The sequence below is a fragment of the Xenopus tropicalis genome, chromosome 2 (assembly GCF_000004195.4).
Source record: "Xenopus tropicalis strain Nigerian chromosome 2, UCB_Xtro_10.0, whole genome shotgun sequence".
Lineage (NCBI taxonomy): Eukaryota > Metazoa > Chordata > Amphibia > Anura > Pipidae > Xenopus > Xenopus tropicalis.
The window spans coordinates 168,332,790-168,349,088 of NC_030678.2; the positions used below are offsets into that span (position 1 = coordinate 168,332,790).

General features: G+C 42.2%; 1 protein-coding gene across 1 annotated transcript in view; it reads right to left on the reverse strand.

Annotated features, from left to right (window-relative positions):
• The window catches only part of tmem135 (transmembrane protein 135), a 219,725-nt gene that overhangs the window by 170,191 nt on the left and 33,235 nt on the right, over positions 1-16,299 (reverse strand). Inside the window, exon 2 of the mRNA XM_002936544.5 lies at positions 11,843-11,970. Within this exon, the coding sequence (XP_002936590.2) occupies positions 11,843-11,970 (128 nt within the window). The remainder of the gene's footprint in view (positions 1-11,842; positions 11,971-16,299) is intronic.

Here is a 16,299-nt window from a genome sequence, read left to right on the forward strand (position 1 = left end):
ATTATTTTGCATTCTGTGGTACATGGAGCTCGGATACAGATGTTTATGCCATTGCTCATGATGATACAAGGAAGAAATGTATGGAGCGTGCAAGCCTCTGTGTCCTGCTGCTCTATGAAACCATAAGAATTTTTATGCCCACAAAAGCAGAACTGGATACGTTTCTTATCAGCAGGAAACAGGCATAGGGTTAAGGGTAAAAAAGCACCAACACAACGCCGTCTTACTCTAAAAGCATAGAGCTGCTGTACCACTTGCCACACAAAGCAGTTACATGGATCTAGGCCAGCGGTTCTCAGCCTGTGGGTCAGGACCCCTTTGGGCAGTAATCCCCAACCAGTGTCTCATGAGCAACATGTTGCTCTCCAACCCCTTGGATTTTGCTCTCAGTTCCCAGAAACCAGGTGGCAAGTTTTGGTTGAAAAAAAACAAGATTTACTACCAAATAAAGCCTCCTATGAGCTGATAGGGTGCATAGAGGCCCCTAATAGCCAATCTTAGTCCTTATTTGGCACCTCCATGAACTTTTATGGTGCTTGTGTTGCTCCCCAAGTCTTTTTACATTTGACTGTGGCTCACGAGTAAGAAAGGTTGGGGACCCCTGCCTTTGGGGGTCGAACAGCCCTTTCACAGGGGTCGCCTAAGACCATTGGAAAACACATATTTCCGATGGTCTTAGGAATAATTTTATGATTGGGGGGTCACCACAAGATGAGGAACTGTATTAAAGGGTTGAGGCATTAGGAAGGTTGAGAACCACTGACCACTAGGCATTAATTCTCCCTTAATTTATAGAATCTTTCAATAGGCTCTTGGCACTAAACCAGCCCCAACTCTTGCCATATTTCAACTCTCATGCTGGAAACTCACTAAATACTATGTAAATGTGAAATGTGATTGGTAGCATTTCAGTTGTGTCCAGCCCAGCAGCAAGAAAGTTAAACATAACACTAAGACAAGTGGAGACCCATAAGGGAGCCAAGAAGCTGGAACATCAAGAGATTCATCTCACCAAGATCAGAACATAAGATACAATGGCCTTTTTGGCTTACTCTGTCCAGATATGGGTATTGGTTCACTTACTCCTTAATCCAGAGAAGTTTTGGGCAAAATATCAGTCTTCAGCATCCATGGGCCCTCCTGGCCCCCCAAATATTTGACCTTCTATGTATTTATCATACCCATTCCCAGTATCTGCATGAGAACAAAGAGGAGAAATAGAGGGAGGATAGATGGAAAAGGTGAATCAAGAGAAGAAATACAATAGAAGAGTGGGCCTGTTGTCTAAGTATCTCTGGCGGGCCCCTGGAACCCCAGTTCGACACTATCTTCAAATAATCAAGATACAGGGTGGGTCTGTTGTCTAAGTATTTCTGGTGGGCCTCTGGTACCCCAGTCCAACCCTGTATTCAATCACTCAAGATACAGGGTAGGCCTGTTGTCTAAGTATCTCTAATTGGCCTCTGTTACCCCAGTCCAACCCTCTATTCAAATAATCAAGACACAGGGTGGGCCTGTTGTCTAAGTGTTTTTGGTGGGCCTTTGGTACCCCAGTCCAACTCTGTATTCAATCACTCAAGACACATGGTGGGCCTGTTGTCGAAGTATTTCTGGTGGGCCTTTGGCACCCCAGTGTGGCACTGTCTTCAGTTAATCAAGACACATTGTGGCCATGTTGCCTGAGTATCTCTGGTGGGCCTCTGGCACCTGGGTCCAATACTGACATCAAATAATCAAGAATTGACTAAACTGCCCTTGAAAAGTACCAATGCTTTAAGGAACTGGGTTTTTCCAAATGTCCTAAAGGGCAACAATTTCAATCAATCAACTCAATTTAGTGCTTTTGGTATACCATGTCTATAGCACAACTTCCTGTGCTGTTTCCCTCTGTTCCTTGTTTCCCTCCCTATAGGTATGTCCCACCTTTGTTGTCTGCTCACAGAAATTTTAACATTCAATACTTTCTGACTGCAATTGGACACGGTTCCAGCTCAGTTTGTGGCACAGGTACCAGGCTAAGGCAGACAGAGCAGCTTCTGGTATTTTGCATTTTCCCAGGGAAGAGATGTGGCAGCAAGTGTGTGTGTATGAAGTCCACAACCAGCCCCACTGCACAGCCCCCCTATGTGATCTGACAGTTGAACGCTCGGAACAGTAAGTTGGGCAAACTACATGAGATCTACTCGCTTAGTAACATAGCTACACATCTATGTCCGACAAGCTATTTGTGTTATGGATGACTTTAGCGCCATGTTTTATTGGCAATTATCACATAGATGGATATCCCTTTGGATAACTGCCAAAGTTCCTATATCTGAACTAAGTGGTCAGCGGTGAAGTTCTATGTGTAGGCCAACCCCTTTCCCGTGTTTGCGCATAAACCCTATATGTAGCATGCACCACCCCTGTAACATAGTAAATTTGGTTGAAAATAAACACACATCCATCAAGTTCAACCTTTATGCCTATATATAACCTGCCTAACTGCCAGTTGATCCAGAGGAAGGCAAAAACCCCATCTAAAGCCTCTCTAATTTGCCTCAGAGGGGAAAAAAATCCTTCCTGACCCAAGATGGCAATTAGACCAGTCCCTGGATCAACTTTGTACTATTTCCAATAATCCTTTATTTCATTACTTGCTAAAAAGCCATCCAACCTCTTCTTGAAGCTAGGATGTATATATCATAATCAACTAAATGGATAAGGCCTGCCTATCTGATTCAACTGTATGGGCAAATGCCAAATATCTGGGCCTGTATGAGACAAACTGACTGCAACCAATTTATCTAATTATCTCCCTACTGTCCAATTAGGGTGAATGGGCAAATCATCAGCAGATACCAAGCTTAAGGTCTTTCAAGTAGTCAGGATTTATTTTAACAGCCACTGACCTTTGAACATTTAATTGGTCCTGAGAGTTATTTCTATTATATACAGTAATCTTTGCAAATAAACTATATTTCTCATGCCTGGCTGATATCATTCATAAAAATATAAATAATTTTTATATGAATGGTATAGGCCAGGCATGAGAGGGCTCTGAAGGTATTATTATCTTACAGTAGAACTATAAAAGTTTATGCCATTTGCCATAGGAAATCTGGAAGACATTATGGTAGGAGAGGGTTGTTGGACCACCAACACTGCCCACCACACCTACCTGTTGAGCAAGACAGTAATGGTTACCACTGCTGCATTTCTTGCAAGACCTTTCATCACTCTCTGGCAGGGAGCACAGAGCCTCTTTTATGTGGGAAATGTATAATATTCGGAGCACTGAGTGTGTTCAGCCACTTTGTTTCCCCTTTTTAGTGGTCTGATACGCCTGAATAAGTTGGCTTTCTATTTTTGCTTCCACATACTCTGTGCCCGTAGAAATGCCGATGTCTGCAGTCTAGGGTGGCACGGTGTGGCCGGCTGCTGGAGTGTTATGATTTCGCAAAGTTTGGCAAATGTGTGCTTCAGTTTGCTGAGATAAGGGAGAAGACACACAGAGCTACTAGCAGCAGCTACTTGTCGTGGCTACAAAAATAGACAATGCTGATCATTTACTGATAATTGTCTCTACGTGTGTTTTAGCAGAGGCAATTCTCAGTATTTTCTATGGCAGGGGATTTTCTGGTGTTTAGTAGCCATGACAAGTAGCTTCTACTGAGTAGCTCCGTGTGTCTTCACCCTCTCTAGTCAGTGAACAAAAACCGACAGCCCATGGCTAGCTTCCATTTCCATATAGGCCTTGGGCACCTTTGGGAGTTATACTCAATAGCAGTTGCTTGGAATTCTCACATATACAAATTTTATGTGACTGCACTCTCATCCACAGACCTGCACTGCCGTTTGGGGGGTTCAGCGCGGTCCTATGAAATAATGGAAACAGGATAATAAAAAGTGGGCAGTTGTGTGACATGTATCTTTGCAAAGGGGAAGAAGCACTCCAGTGTGTCGGCAATGCCTTTAAATCATTTATTTGCAGAAATGTACAAACAGTTGTGTGACACCCCAGCCTGGAGAAAAAATTCCGCCTTTAGTAATGTGTTCTCAAAGGAACAGTTCTGTGTAAAAATGAAACTGGGCACAATGGATAGATTGTGCTAAATAAAAAATATTTCTAATATAGTTAGTTAGGCAAAAATGTAATCTATAAAGGCTAACATAATAGCCAGAACACTACTTTCTCCTTTACAGCTCTCTTAGCTGTTAGCAGTCAGTAACCAATCAGTGAGGGGGGGGCACATGGGACACAACTGCTCAGTTAGTTTGCTTTTGAATCTGACCTGCCTTCTCACAAACCGACTCAGCAGCTTATCGGCCCGTGTAGGGGCAGCAACGACGGGCCTGCCCGACCGATATCTGGCCTGGAATCGGCCAGGATTCAAAATTTAGTCAGATTGGGGACTGCATCGGCTCGTTCATGCGGTCCCCGAACCAACTGCGCCCATTGCCGCTGTTATAGTTCTGAATTAGCCTAAATTTCCCCGAAATCGCCCACCCGTAGGTGGGGATATCGGGAGAAGATCCACTCGCTTGGCAACCTCGCCAAGCGAGTGGATCTTGAAGTGTATGGCCACCTTAACTGAACAGTTATGTCCTGTGTGCCCCCCCCTTGAAGTTCCCTACACAGGCAGATAAGCTGACAAATCAGTCTAAAAGACTCCGATTGGCATCTTAAATCTGCCTGTGTATGGCCACCTTAAGAGCCCTTAGAGGCACATGTCCAAATCCTGTGTACAGAAATAAAGCAAGGCAGGAGTGCCGTTTTTTCTGCCAGACAGGAAACAGAAGTAGACACAAGAGTTACATATAATACATTCCCCCACGCAAGCACAAAGTGAGCAGAATTAAGTTTCCAAAACCTCACTTTACGTAATGGTTTTCTATTCTGAAGCTGTATTCCTTTAAAGGGGAACTGTCACCCTGAAAAATAATTCCAAATTCCTTTTCTATCATGTTAGTAGAGCAAATTAAACTTTACTTACACCAGTAGGCAGCCGCCATTTTGTGTACACTGTTATTAAGGCAAAGCTCTGTTTCACCCTATTTGCCATCTAGGTGATATCTAGGAAGTGCTAAATGGAAAGTTAAAGTAATTGTAATAGAAAAATCTGAGCTGTCAATCATATATTGCCTGCCCGCCAGTAGGCAGCCGCCATTTTGTGTACATTGAGGCAAAGCTGTGTGTTCACCCTATTTGCCATCTAGGTGATATCCAGGAAGTGCTAAATGGAAAGTTAAAGTAATTGTAATAGAAAAATCTGAGCTGTCAATCATATATTGCCTGCCTGCCAGTAGGCAGCCGCCATTTTGTGTACACTGTTATTGAGGCAAAGCTGTGTTTAATCCTATTTGCCATCTAGGTGATATCTAGGAAGTGCTAAATGGAAAGTTAAAGTAATTGGAATAGAAAAATCTGAGCTGTCAATCATATATTGCCTGCCCGCCAGTAGGCAGCCGCCATTTTGTGTACACTGTTATTGAGGCAAAGCTGTGTTTCACCCTATTTGCCATCTAGGTGATATCTAGAAAGTGCTAAATGGAAAGTTAAAGTAATTGGAATAGAAAAATCTGAGCTGTCAATCATATATTGCCTGCCCCGCCTCTATGCCTCCGGCATAGAGGCGGGGCAGGCAATATATGATTGAAAGCTCAGATTTTTCAATACATTTATAACAGGTATGGATGATTTAATTAAAAAAAAAGAATTTGAGTTTCATGTTTAATTTTAATTATCCAGCTTTTATGTGTGGGTGATAGTTCCCCTTTAAATTCTTTGCAAACCTTCTGCGTTTGTTTGTTTGTTTGTTTTTTAAATTAATGGATATTTACATAATTAAGGTTTAATTTGTGTTTTCATTATGGTTTTTTCCATGAAACCTATGAAATGTAGAAGGTGAAGTCATGGGGCTCGAGCAGAAAGAATTTCCGTTAGTCATTTTTCCGAACTTGGCTATAAAACCCTATATACTATATTTTTATAGGGGAGGCTAAATCCCGGGGAAGTTGGATTTAATGCGCGGAGCCATGTGTTAGCAGGGAGCAGGAAGGGGAGTGCAATTAATATCAGCTGGGTGGCAGGTGCAGGGATGGCCATTAGCGCTTACTGCCGACTCCCAAAGCTTCAGGGAAGGAGCCATCGCTGGGGAACAATGCACGGGCTGTGTCGGCCCCGCGCCTTCCTGACCCTGTGAGTGGTGCTTTGGCCTTCAACTAATTATTTTACGGCTGTCTAAAAGTTCTGCAGATGTCCATTTGTGTAATTAGGATGTGAAAAAAGACAAATTAAGGGGGAAAGTTGTTCTCCGGTCAAGGTCTTTCCTCATTGCAGGAAAATGTAAAAGTCTATGTAAATACAGCCATAAGCACTTACAGTAATGCTGCACTGAGTCCTCTATCAAAAGAAACACAGGATTTCTTGTCTCCTTTCTTGGGAACATGTTTTAAGGTACAGGTATTGGACCTGTTATCCAGAATGAGGGGTCCGTAATTTGGATCTCCATACCTTAAGTCTACTAAAAAATAATTTAAACATCATTTAAACCCAATAGCATTGTTCTGCCCCAAATAAGGGGTAATTATATCTTAGTTGGGATCAAGTACAGGTACTGTTTTATTATTACAGAGAAAAGGGAATCATTTAACCATGAAATAAACCCAATAGGGCTGTTCTGCCCCCAATAAGGGGTAATTATATCTTAGTTGGGATCAAGTACAGGTACTGTTTTATTATTACAGAGAAAAAGGAATCATTTAACCATTAAATAAACCCAATAGGGCTGTTCTGCCCCCAATAAGGGGTAATTATATCTTAGTTGGGATCAAGTACAGGTACTGTTTTATTATTACAGAGAAAAGGGAATCATTTAACCATTAAATAAACCCAATAGGGCTGTTCTGTCCCCAATAAGGGGTAATTATATCTTAGTTGGGATCAAGTACAGGTACTGTTTTATTATTACAGAGGAAAAGGGAATCATTTAACCATTAAATAAACCCAATAGGGCTGTTCTGCCCCCAATAAGGGGTAATTATATCTTAGTTGGGATCAAGTACAGGTACTGTTTTATTATTACAGAGGAAAAGGGAATCATTTAACCATGAAATAAACCCAATAGGACTGTTCTGCCCCAATAAGGGGTAATTATATCTTAGTTGGGATCAAGTACAGGTACTGTTTTATTATTACAGAGAAAAGGGAATCATTTAACCATTAAATAAACCCAATAGGGCTGTTCTGCCCCCAATAAGGGGTAATTATATCTTAGTTGGGATCAAGTACAGGTACTGTTTTATTATTACAGAGAAAAGGGAATCATTTAACCATGAAATAAACCCAATAGGGCTGTTCTGCCCCCAATAAGGGGTAATTATATCTTAGTTGGGATCAAGTACAGGTACTGTTTTATTATTACAGAGAAAAGGGAATCATTTAACCATGAAATAAACCCAATAGGGCTGTTCTGCCCCAATAAGGGGTAATTATATCTTAGTTGGGATCAAGTACAGGTACTGTTTTATTATTACAGAGAAAAGGGAATCATTTAACCATGAAATAAACCCAATAGGGCTGTTCTGCCCCCAATAAGGGGTAATTATATCTTAGTTGGGATCAAGTACAGGTACTGTTTATTATTACAGAGAAAAAGGAATCATTTAACCATTAAATAAACCCAATAGGGCTGTTCTGCCCCCAATAAGGGGTAATTATATCTTAGTTGGGATCAAGTACAGGTACTGTTTTATTATTACAGAGAAAAGGGAATCATTTAACCATTAAATAAACCCAATAGGGCTGTTCTGTCCCCAATAAGGGGTAATTATATCTTAGTTGGGATCAAGTACAGGTACTGTTTTATTATTACAGAGGAAAAGGGAATCATTTAACCATTAAATAAACCCAATAGGGCTGTTCTGCCCCCAATAAGGGGTAATTATATCTTAGTTGGGATCAAGTACAGGTACTGTTTTATTATTACAGAGGAAAGGGAATCATTTAACCATGAAATAAACCCAATAGGACTGTTCTGCCCCAATAAGGGGTAATTATATCTTAGTTGGGATCAAGTACAGGTACTGTTTTATTATTACAGAGAAAAGGGAATCATTTAACCATTAAATAAACCCAATAGGGCTGTTCTGCCCCCAATAAGGGGTAATTATATCTTAGTTGGGATCAAGTACAGGTACTGTTTTATTATTACAGAGAAAAGGGAATCATTTAACCATGAAATAAACCCAATAGGGCTGTTCTGCCCCCAATAAGGGGTAATTATATCTTAGTTGGGATCAAGTACAGGTACTGTTTTATTATTACAGTGAAAAGGGAATCATTTAACCATGAAATAAACCCAATAGGGCTGTTCTGCCCCAATAAGGGGTAATTATATCTTAGTTGGGATCAAGTACAGGTACTGTTTTATTATTACAGAGGAAAAGGGAATCATTTAACCATTAAATAAACCCAATAGGGCTGTTCTGCCCCCAATAAGGGGTAATTATATCTTAGTTGGGATCAAGTACAGGTACTGTTTTATTATTACAGAGAAAAGGGAATCATTTAACCATTAAATAAACCCAATAGGGCTGTTCTGCCCCCAATAAGGGGTAATTATATCTTAGTTGGGATCAAGTACAGGTACTGTTTTATTATTACAGAGGAAAAGGGAATCATTTAACCATGAAATAAACCCAATAGGACTGTTCTGCCCCAATAAGGGGTAATTATATCTTAGTTGGGATCAAGTACAGGTACTGTTTTATTATTACAGAGAAAAGGGAATCATTTAACCATTAAATAAACCCAATAGGGCTGTTCTGCCCCCAATAAGGGGTAATTATATCTTAGTTGGGATCAAGTACAGGTACTGTTTTATTATTACAGAGAAAAGGGAATCATTTAACCATGAAATAAACCCAATAGGGCTGTTCTGCCCCCAATAAGGGGTAATTATATCTTAGTTGGGATCAAGTACAGGTACTGTTTTATTATTACAGAGAAAAGGGAATCATTTAACCATGAAATAAACCCAATAGGGCTGTTCTGCCCCAATAAGGGGTAATTATATCTTAGTTGGGATCAAGTACAGGTACTGTTTTATTATTACAGAGGAAAAGGGAATCATTTAACCATGAAATAAACCCAATAGGGCTGTTCTGCCCCCAATAAGGGGTAATTATATCTTAGTTGGGATCAAGTACAGGTACTGTTTTATTATTACAGAGAAAAGGGAATCATTTAACCATGAAATAAACCCAATAGGGCTGTTCTGCCCCCAATAAGGGGTAATTATATCTTAGTTGGGATCAAGTACAGGTACTGTTTTATTATTACAGAGAAAAGGGAATCATTTAACCATTAAATAAACCCAATAGGGCTGTTCTGCCCCAATAAGGGGTAATTATATCTTAGTTGGGATCAAGTACAGGTACTGTTTTATTATTACAGAGAAAAGGGAATCATTTAACCATTAAATAAACCCAATAGGGCTGTTCTGCCCCCAATAAGGGGTAATTATATCTTAGTTGGGATCAAGTACAGGTACTGTTTTATTATTACAGAGAAAAGGGAATCATTTAACCATTAAATAAACCCAATAGGGCTGTTCTGCCCCCAATAAGGGGTAATTATATCTTAGTTGGGATCAAGTACAGGTACTGTTTTATTATTACAGAGAAAAGGGAATCATTTAACCATGAAATAAACCCAATAGGGCTGTTCTGCCCCCAATAAGGGGTAATTATATCTTAGTTGGGATCAAGTACAGGTACTGTTTTATTATTACAGAGAAAAGGGAATCATTTAACCATTAAATAAACCCAATAGGGCTGTTCTGTCCCCAATAAGGGGTAATTATATCTTAGTTGGGATCAAGTACAGGTACTGTTTTATTATTACAGAGGAAAAGGGAATCATTTTTAAAAATTAGATTTGCTTATAATATAGTCTATGGGAGAAGGCCTTTCTGTAATTTGGAACTTTCTGGATAACGGGTTTCCGGATAAGGGATCCCATACCTGTATTTCACTTCCTCTCTAAAAAAAATCCTTCATTCCAGGGCCCGAGTCTGCGCAGCTCTCTCCAGCTCCCCCTCCCATAAGAATTCACTCCCCCTCCCATCAGAATGTACAGAGCTGCAGCACAGAAGCTAAAATGGCAACTTCTGTATTAAACAAACGGAGGAAGCTTCTAGGGCTCTTTACTCAGGTATGGTAAAGCTTTCTGCAAAATAAATATAGTGTTCTAGCGTGCACTAATGTGGCTAATCTATTGGCAGTAAAATGTCAAAATGCATTTGCTTCTCCTGTAAAGGTGGAGGAAAGGGTTAATCACTTGGAGGTGCCAAATGTTAAACCCCTCCCCCCCCCACTGTGTTAGTTTGGGATGACCAACCAGTGACAGTCCAGTTATTGTTGGTCTATAATGTCTGCTATCAGCCATTCAGCGCTGAATTTGAGTTTGGGGTGCCCAAAAGGCCTCCCCATTCTCGCCACAAAACCCGGGCCTGCAGCCATTGCTTTAATACACTATGTTATATCACATAAAAAAATATATAATGTCCCCCCTATTGTAAAATAAACTAATATTATCAGTCACAGAGGAGTTCCATTACCCCATAAAGGCTTCGGTTTTATTGAAATCATGGAACTCGTAAGTGACTTTTAATTGTATTTTACAATAGGGGGTATTATTTATTATAATATCAGTTATGACACCATGACATCACTAAGCATGGATTATAGCTGATGACATCACTAAAGCACCGTTTATAAGGCTGTTATTTACAGGATATTCATAGCTCTTGTGTATTACATAGGCTCATTTGCCATTGCTAGGCACCTATTAAAATGCTGTATACAGAAGAGCTTGCACTCATCTATAGTGGCGTTACTTTTGCGAATGAGGCTCCATGTGCAGCATAAGGAGCAGACAGTGAGGCTCATTTACAATGCACACATATCCATTTTGGAACACAGAGACCTGCAGAATGTGAGTTGAATCTAGCACTGCCTACATGGACATACACAGGCAGATTTCCTTTCAGACTGATTCAGATCTGCCCATGTATGGACCTACCTGACCGATATCTGCCATAAAATTGCCCAGATCTTGATCAGAAAAGGATTGATTATCCCTTCGGATCAGGAACCACATCGGCTCATTGATGTGGGCCTCGGTCTGATGGCCCATATACTTAATGGTCATTTGGCCCTAGGGCCAAATGACTGAATTAGCCCAATATCCCTCACCTGAAGTGGGCGAGGTCACCAAACATGTATGGCCACCTTTAGACAGTGCACAATCCAAGAAGGGCAGGCAAGGGGAGGCATGTAGGCTTCTCCCCCTCCCCTCCCATAGCTTGCGTGTCATTCTGGGCTAGTTGTGCCCCCTGACTGGTCTATTCACCAAGTATCAAATTTTTTATCTGGCACTTAGTGCAGAGAGTGGCAGACTGGGAGGGGGGTTCAACTGCATTAGGGTCAGATTTGAGCAGATCGCTTATATGTAGACCTAGTTACCATGTTACCTAGTTACCATGTTACCATGTCTGGATGTATTCATAACTCTGTAACCTTGTTATGGGCTTATGGCATCCCTATCTTATAAAAAGCCTTAAACCAGAGAAAAACCTAGGGCACCCCATAACCTGACTGCCCTTGCAGCAAAGAAACCACCTTAGCTGATGGCGAAATCTCCTCCGATCCATTCTTAATAGATGTCCTCTTGTCACCCTCACCAGTCTACGGAGAGTCACTTTAACTCAAAATCAGGGTGAGTTTAGAACTAAAAGCAAATAGGGCCAAGCTGACAATGAGTGCAATGTATATACAGAAGAGAGAGTGCACCTACCTTAGGATGCAGAAGAAGGCAATGTACAGGCTTCCATTAGCCGTTAAGAAGGACGTTGATTGTAAAAGTTCAGGTAGTAGTTTGTGTATATAGTAATCTAAATTCTTCCTCCGCAGGATTGCTGCTACCTTTAAAGCAAAAGCACATTAGGTTACAAAATGGCAATACCAAGGAATACTAGATTAAAGGGGAACTCAAGCTTCCAAACCAAAATTTGTTAAACAACATAGAAACCCCTACTATACCCCTACTAGGAATAAATGCCATTAATATATGCTGAAATCCACCTACAAAACAGTTTTTCTCTGGCAGGGGAGGAGGGACTAAAACATTGATATTACAAATTGTAACAACTTCTCCACAGCTTACAGACAGCATGCAGGAACTACATAACCCACAATGCATTGCACTGGGATGTTCCTTTCCTTAGTGACATCACGTGTGCAGGGAATTGTGGGATTGGAAGGATGCAGGCTAAAGGCAGGCTGAGGGCAGGCAACTACTACTACTAACACTGATTGTATGGGAATGTGCAGAAGTGCAGGTGTAAGAACTTTTTGAACTGTAATTGCCCATGGGAGCATTTTTTGGCCTGCAAAGAGCTTTGTTTCAAATCCCAACGTGTGCCCTTGGCCTGTATCTGTTTGCCCAACACCTGCAAGCATTCCTTTAGTGCCACTTTGCATGAGAAAGGTTTTTATCCTAAAGGTGTGTAGGGAGCCATCTGACCCCTGCTTATCTCTATGAACTACTAAAGCCATTGTTTTCTATACAGCTTATCTGATATGCAAACATGGGCCTAGAGCCCTGCCGGAAGCTGAATGGCACCGCTGGGACTCCAGTGTAGCTTAGTAGCAGTATTCCAGCCTCTGCCCCACACACACACACTGTATACCCACGCAGGGTAACAAACCAATGCATATACATGCATAGAAGGCAAAATACATTTTTGCTGTTACTGGTGATTTAAACCAGATATTTTGAACCACATACATTGCTTGTTGAAATTATGGCTCACTGGAAAATATTTGGCTTTCCAGCATTAACTTTGCACCTTGGGCAGTGCTACTTATTTTTTATGGAAGCATTGGCCAGCTGCAAGAGCAACAGTACTGCAAGTGACACAGCATTATCCTTATAGTCACAGCACCGCCATATGCAGGTAAATTACATATAATTCCCACCAGTCCCTGCCGCAGTAGAGCTTACAATCTAAGGCCCCTATCATATTCCCATCAGTCCCTGCCCCAGTGAGCTTACAATCTAAGGTCCCTATCACATTCCCATCAGTCCCTGCCCCAGTGAGCTTACAATCTAAGGTCCCTATCCCATTCCCATCAGTCCCTGTCCCAGTGAGCTTACAATCTAAGGCCCCTATCACATTCCCATCAGTCCCTGCCCCAGTGAGCTTACAATCTAAGGTCCCTATCACATTCCTATCAGTCCCTGCCCCAGTGAGCTTACAATCTAAGGTCCCTATCACATTCCCATCAGCCCCTGCCCCAGTGAGCTTACAATCTAAGGTCCCTATCACATTCCCATCAGTCCCTGCCCCAGTGAGCTTACAATCTAAGGCCCCTATCACATTCCCATCAGTCCCTGCCCCAGTGGAGCTTACAATCTAAGGCCCCTATCACATTCCCATCAGTCCCTGCCCCAGTGGAGCTTACAATCTAAGGTCCCTATCCCATTCCCATAAGTCCCTGCCCCAGTGGAGCTTACAATCTAAGGTCCCTATCACATTCCCATCAGTCCCTGCCCCAGTGAGCTTACAATCTAAGGTCCCTATCACATTCCCATCAGTCCCTGCCCCAGTGGAGCTTACAATCTAAGGTCCCTATCACATTCCCATCAGTCCCTGCCCCAGTGGAGCTTACAATCTAAGGTCCCTATCACATTCCCATCAGTCCCTGCCCCAGTGAGTTTACAATCTAAGGTCCCTATCACATTCCCATCAGTCCCTGCCCCAGTGAGCTTACAATCTAAGGCCCCTATCACATTCCCATCAGTCCTTGCCCCAGTGGAGCTTACAATCTAAGGTCCCTATCACATTCCCATCAGTCCCTGCCCCAGTGAGCTTACAATCTAAGGTCCCTATCACATTCATGCCAACCAATTATCCAATTTAATGCAGAGATTAAAAGCAAACACCTGACATTCAGGACATACACAGCACTACTATACATTATTAACCCAGTTACTCAGGGATTACAGTGGCACTTTTATGGCACTGTCCCTTTAAGAGAGCCAATTTGGTGTGCTTTCCTATGTTAATTTTAGGCCTTTCCTATCTGGGGTCCCATTGAGCAGTCCCTATCAGTAGCACAGGGGGGTGTGTGTGCTTTGAAGAGCGCTGATAGGTAAGTACTTCGTTACTGTGAGGCACTGATGGAATCAGCTCACAATGACTTTATCTCTCTCACTTAGGCCCTAGGGGTCTTATCACAAGGTTCTGACATGCAGTGTAGGCTGCGGCGGCGTTATCTGCCCCTGATAATCAGAAAATGCATCACTAATAAGTATGCAGGCACTGAAACGCTCCAGAGGCTGATCATTTTAGGGGGGGGGGTCACATTCAGGTCAGTGTTGGTTGGAAAAGACCCAAAAAAGAGTTCCCCCCTCCCCTCCGCCTAATACACAGGATTCCAGCCCTGCACCTTTATTAAGGGCTGTAGTATAATGGAAATATTAAGCGAGGGAAGTATAATTACTATTTGCTTGCTGTGAAGGTGTTACTGACTCAGTGTGGAGATTCTGCCTTGCACAAAAACTCCATTATTCTCACACAATCCTTATTTTCTCATGCAACTTGGCTTTAGTATTATAATCCGCTTAGAACAGAGGTCTAAGTCTTTGTCGTTAAGCCTCTCTTTGGCACCTACCCCAGCACCTCAGATTTCAGATGCATAACATATATAGTCATGATACTCGCCCCTACCTATGCAGGGTTGTACTGGGCCTCCAGGACAACGGGAAAATACCCGGTGGGCCCCAGCGGCCCAGACCCAACCCTGTTGCCGCTTCCCCTGGCCGCTGATGTCCTCCCCTGACGCGTTTCACATACGTACATTCAGGGGAGGATGGGGGCCCCTGCGGGGGGGGGGGGGTAGGGCTGCCACCTTTGCCAGTGGCTAAACCAAACAGAAGGGGCAGGGCTGATGATATCAGGGGTGGGCCAGTGATGCTGGGGGTGGGTGTGATAATGTCAGGGGTGGGGTTATGATGCTGGCCCGGGGTTATTGAATCACTCAAGGTGGCCATACACAGGCCGATTCTAGCTGCCGATATGGGTATGGGACCGATTTGGCATTTTATCAGCCCGTGTATGGGCACTACTGACAAGCCTGCTTGACCAACATGTGGGCTGAAATCGGCCAGATATTGATTGGGCAGGTTTGATTTTTAGTCGGATCGAGGACCGCATCGGACAGCCCTTCAAAACACTGGCATGTCCATTTCTAAACTGGACGAGTGGCAGCCCTAGCACTTTCTATATTTTGCCTGATTCGTGTAATCCTGTAATTAAAAGTATGGGATCTATTAAACAAAAACCAAAAGCTCTGAAATACAGAAATGCTAAAAAAAAAACAATTCCACATTTTCCATGATTTGCTTTTTCTTTCTGAAATAATAAGAAAGGAACGGTATTTGCTGATAACTAAGCCATGTTGGTAGAAACTTATCATGGCGAGTACCTTAATATATAAATGTTTTTCATTTATTGGCCAGGTTATTATTCACGAGGCTGAAAACCTAAACAGACAGTTGAGACCCGAACAGGAAGAAAAACTGAACTGGGGTTAAAACCCCAACACTGAGATAACTAGACCAGATAACTAGATCAGTTTGGTCAACAATATGCTGAGTCAAATCAGGCTGATCTGATCCTTGCAGCTTCCCAGAGCATACTGAGCATGTGCAGTGCCGCTGACACTTCTAACAAAATCCAAGATGGGGAGCTCCTGCGCACAACTTTGAAGGCCTGGATCATTACTTTTATAGAGACGCTGAACCTTTTTGTCGGTGAAAATAAGGTCAGTATATAATATATGGCATTTCTAGACTTTGTAACCGGGTACAAAGCCTAGTAGCTAAGAAGGGTTTGTCATTGGGTACAAGGCCACTCTATCATATGGACATGTGTACATCCATACAGTTACCCTGACTGGATACATAGTTAATAGTTATGGCCTTCACTGGATACATGGCAGCCTTAAATATGTTGCAGTGACTGAATGTTTTTCATGAGGACATACGGATATCCCAAGCAGTAGTTTACCAGACAATCAGTTGTCGGCCTTCCCAAATTCATTGGTTCCAAAAGTAAATCTAAGGGACAGTCGGGAGCGTGAGAAAGGGGACGTGGCTCTGCTGAGCCCTAGTGATTGGGGTCCCTTGAATGTGTCCAAGAATTTTACAAGGTTTCTAATTTCAGCCCTGGGAATGGGAATAGGAGA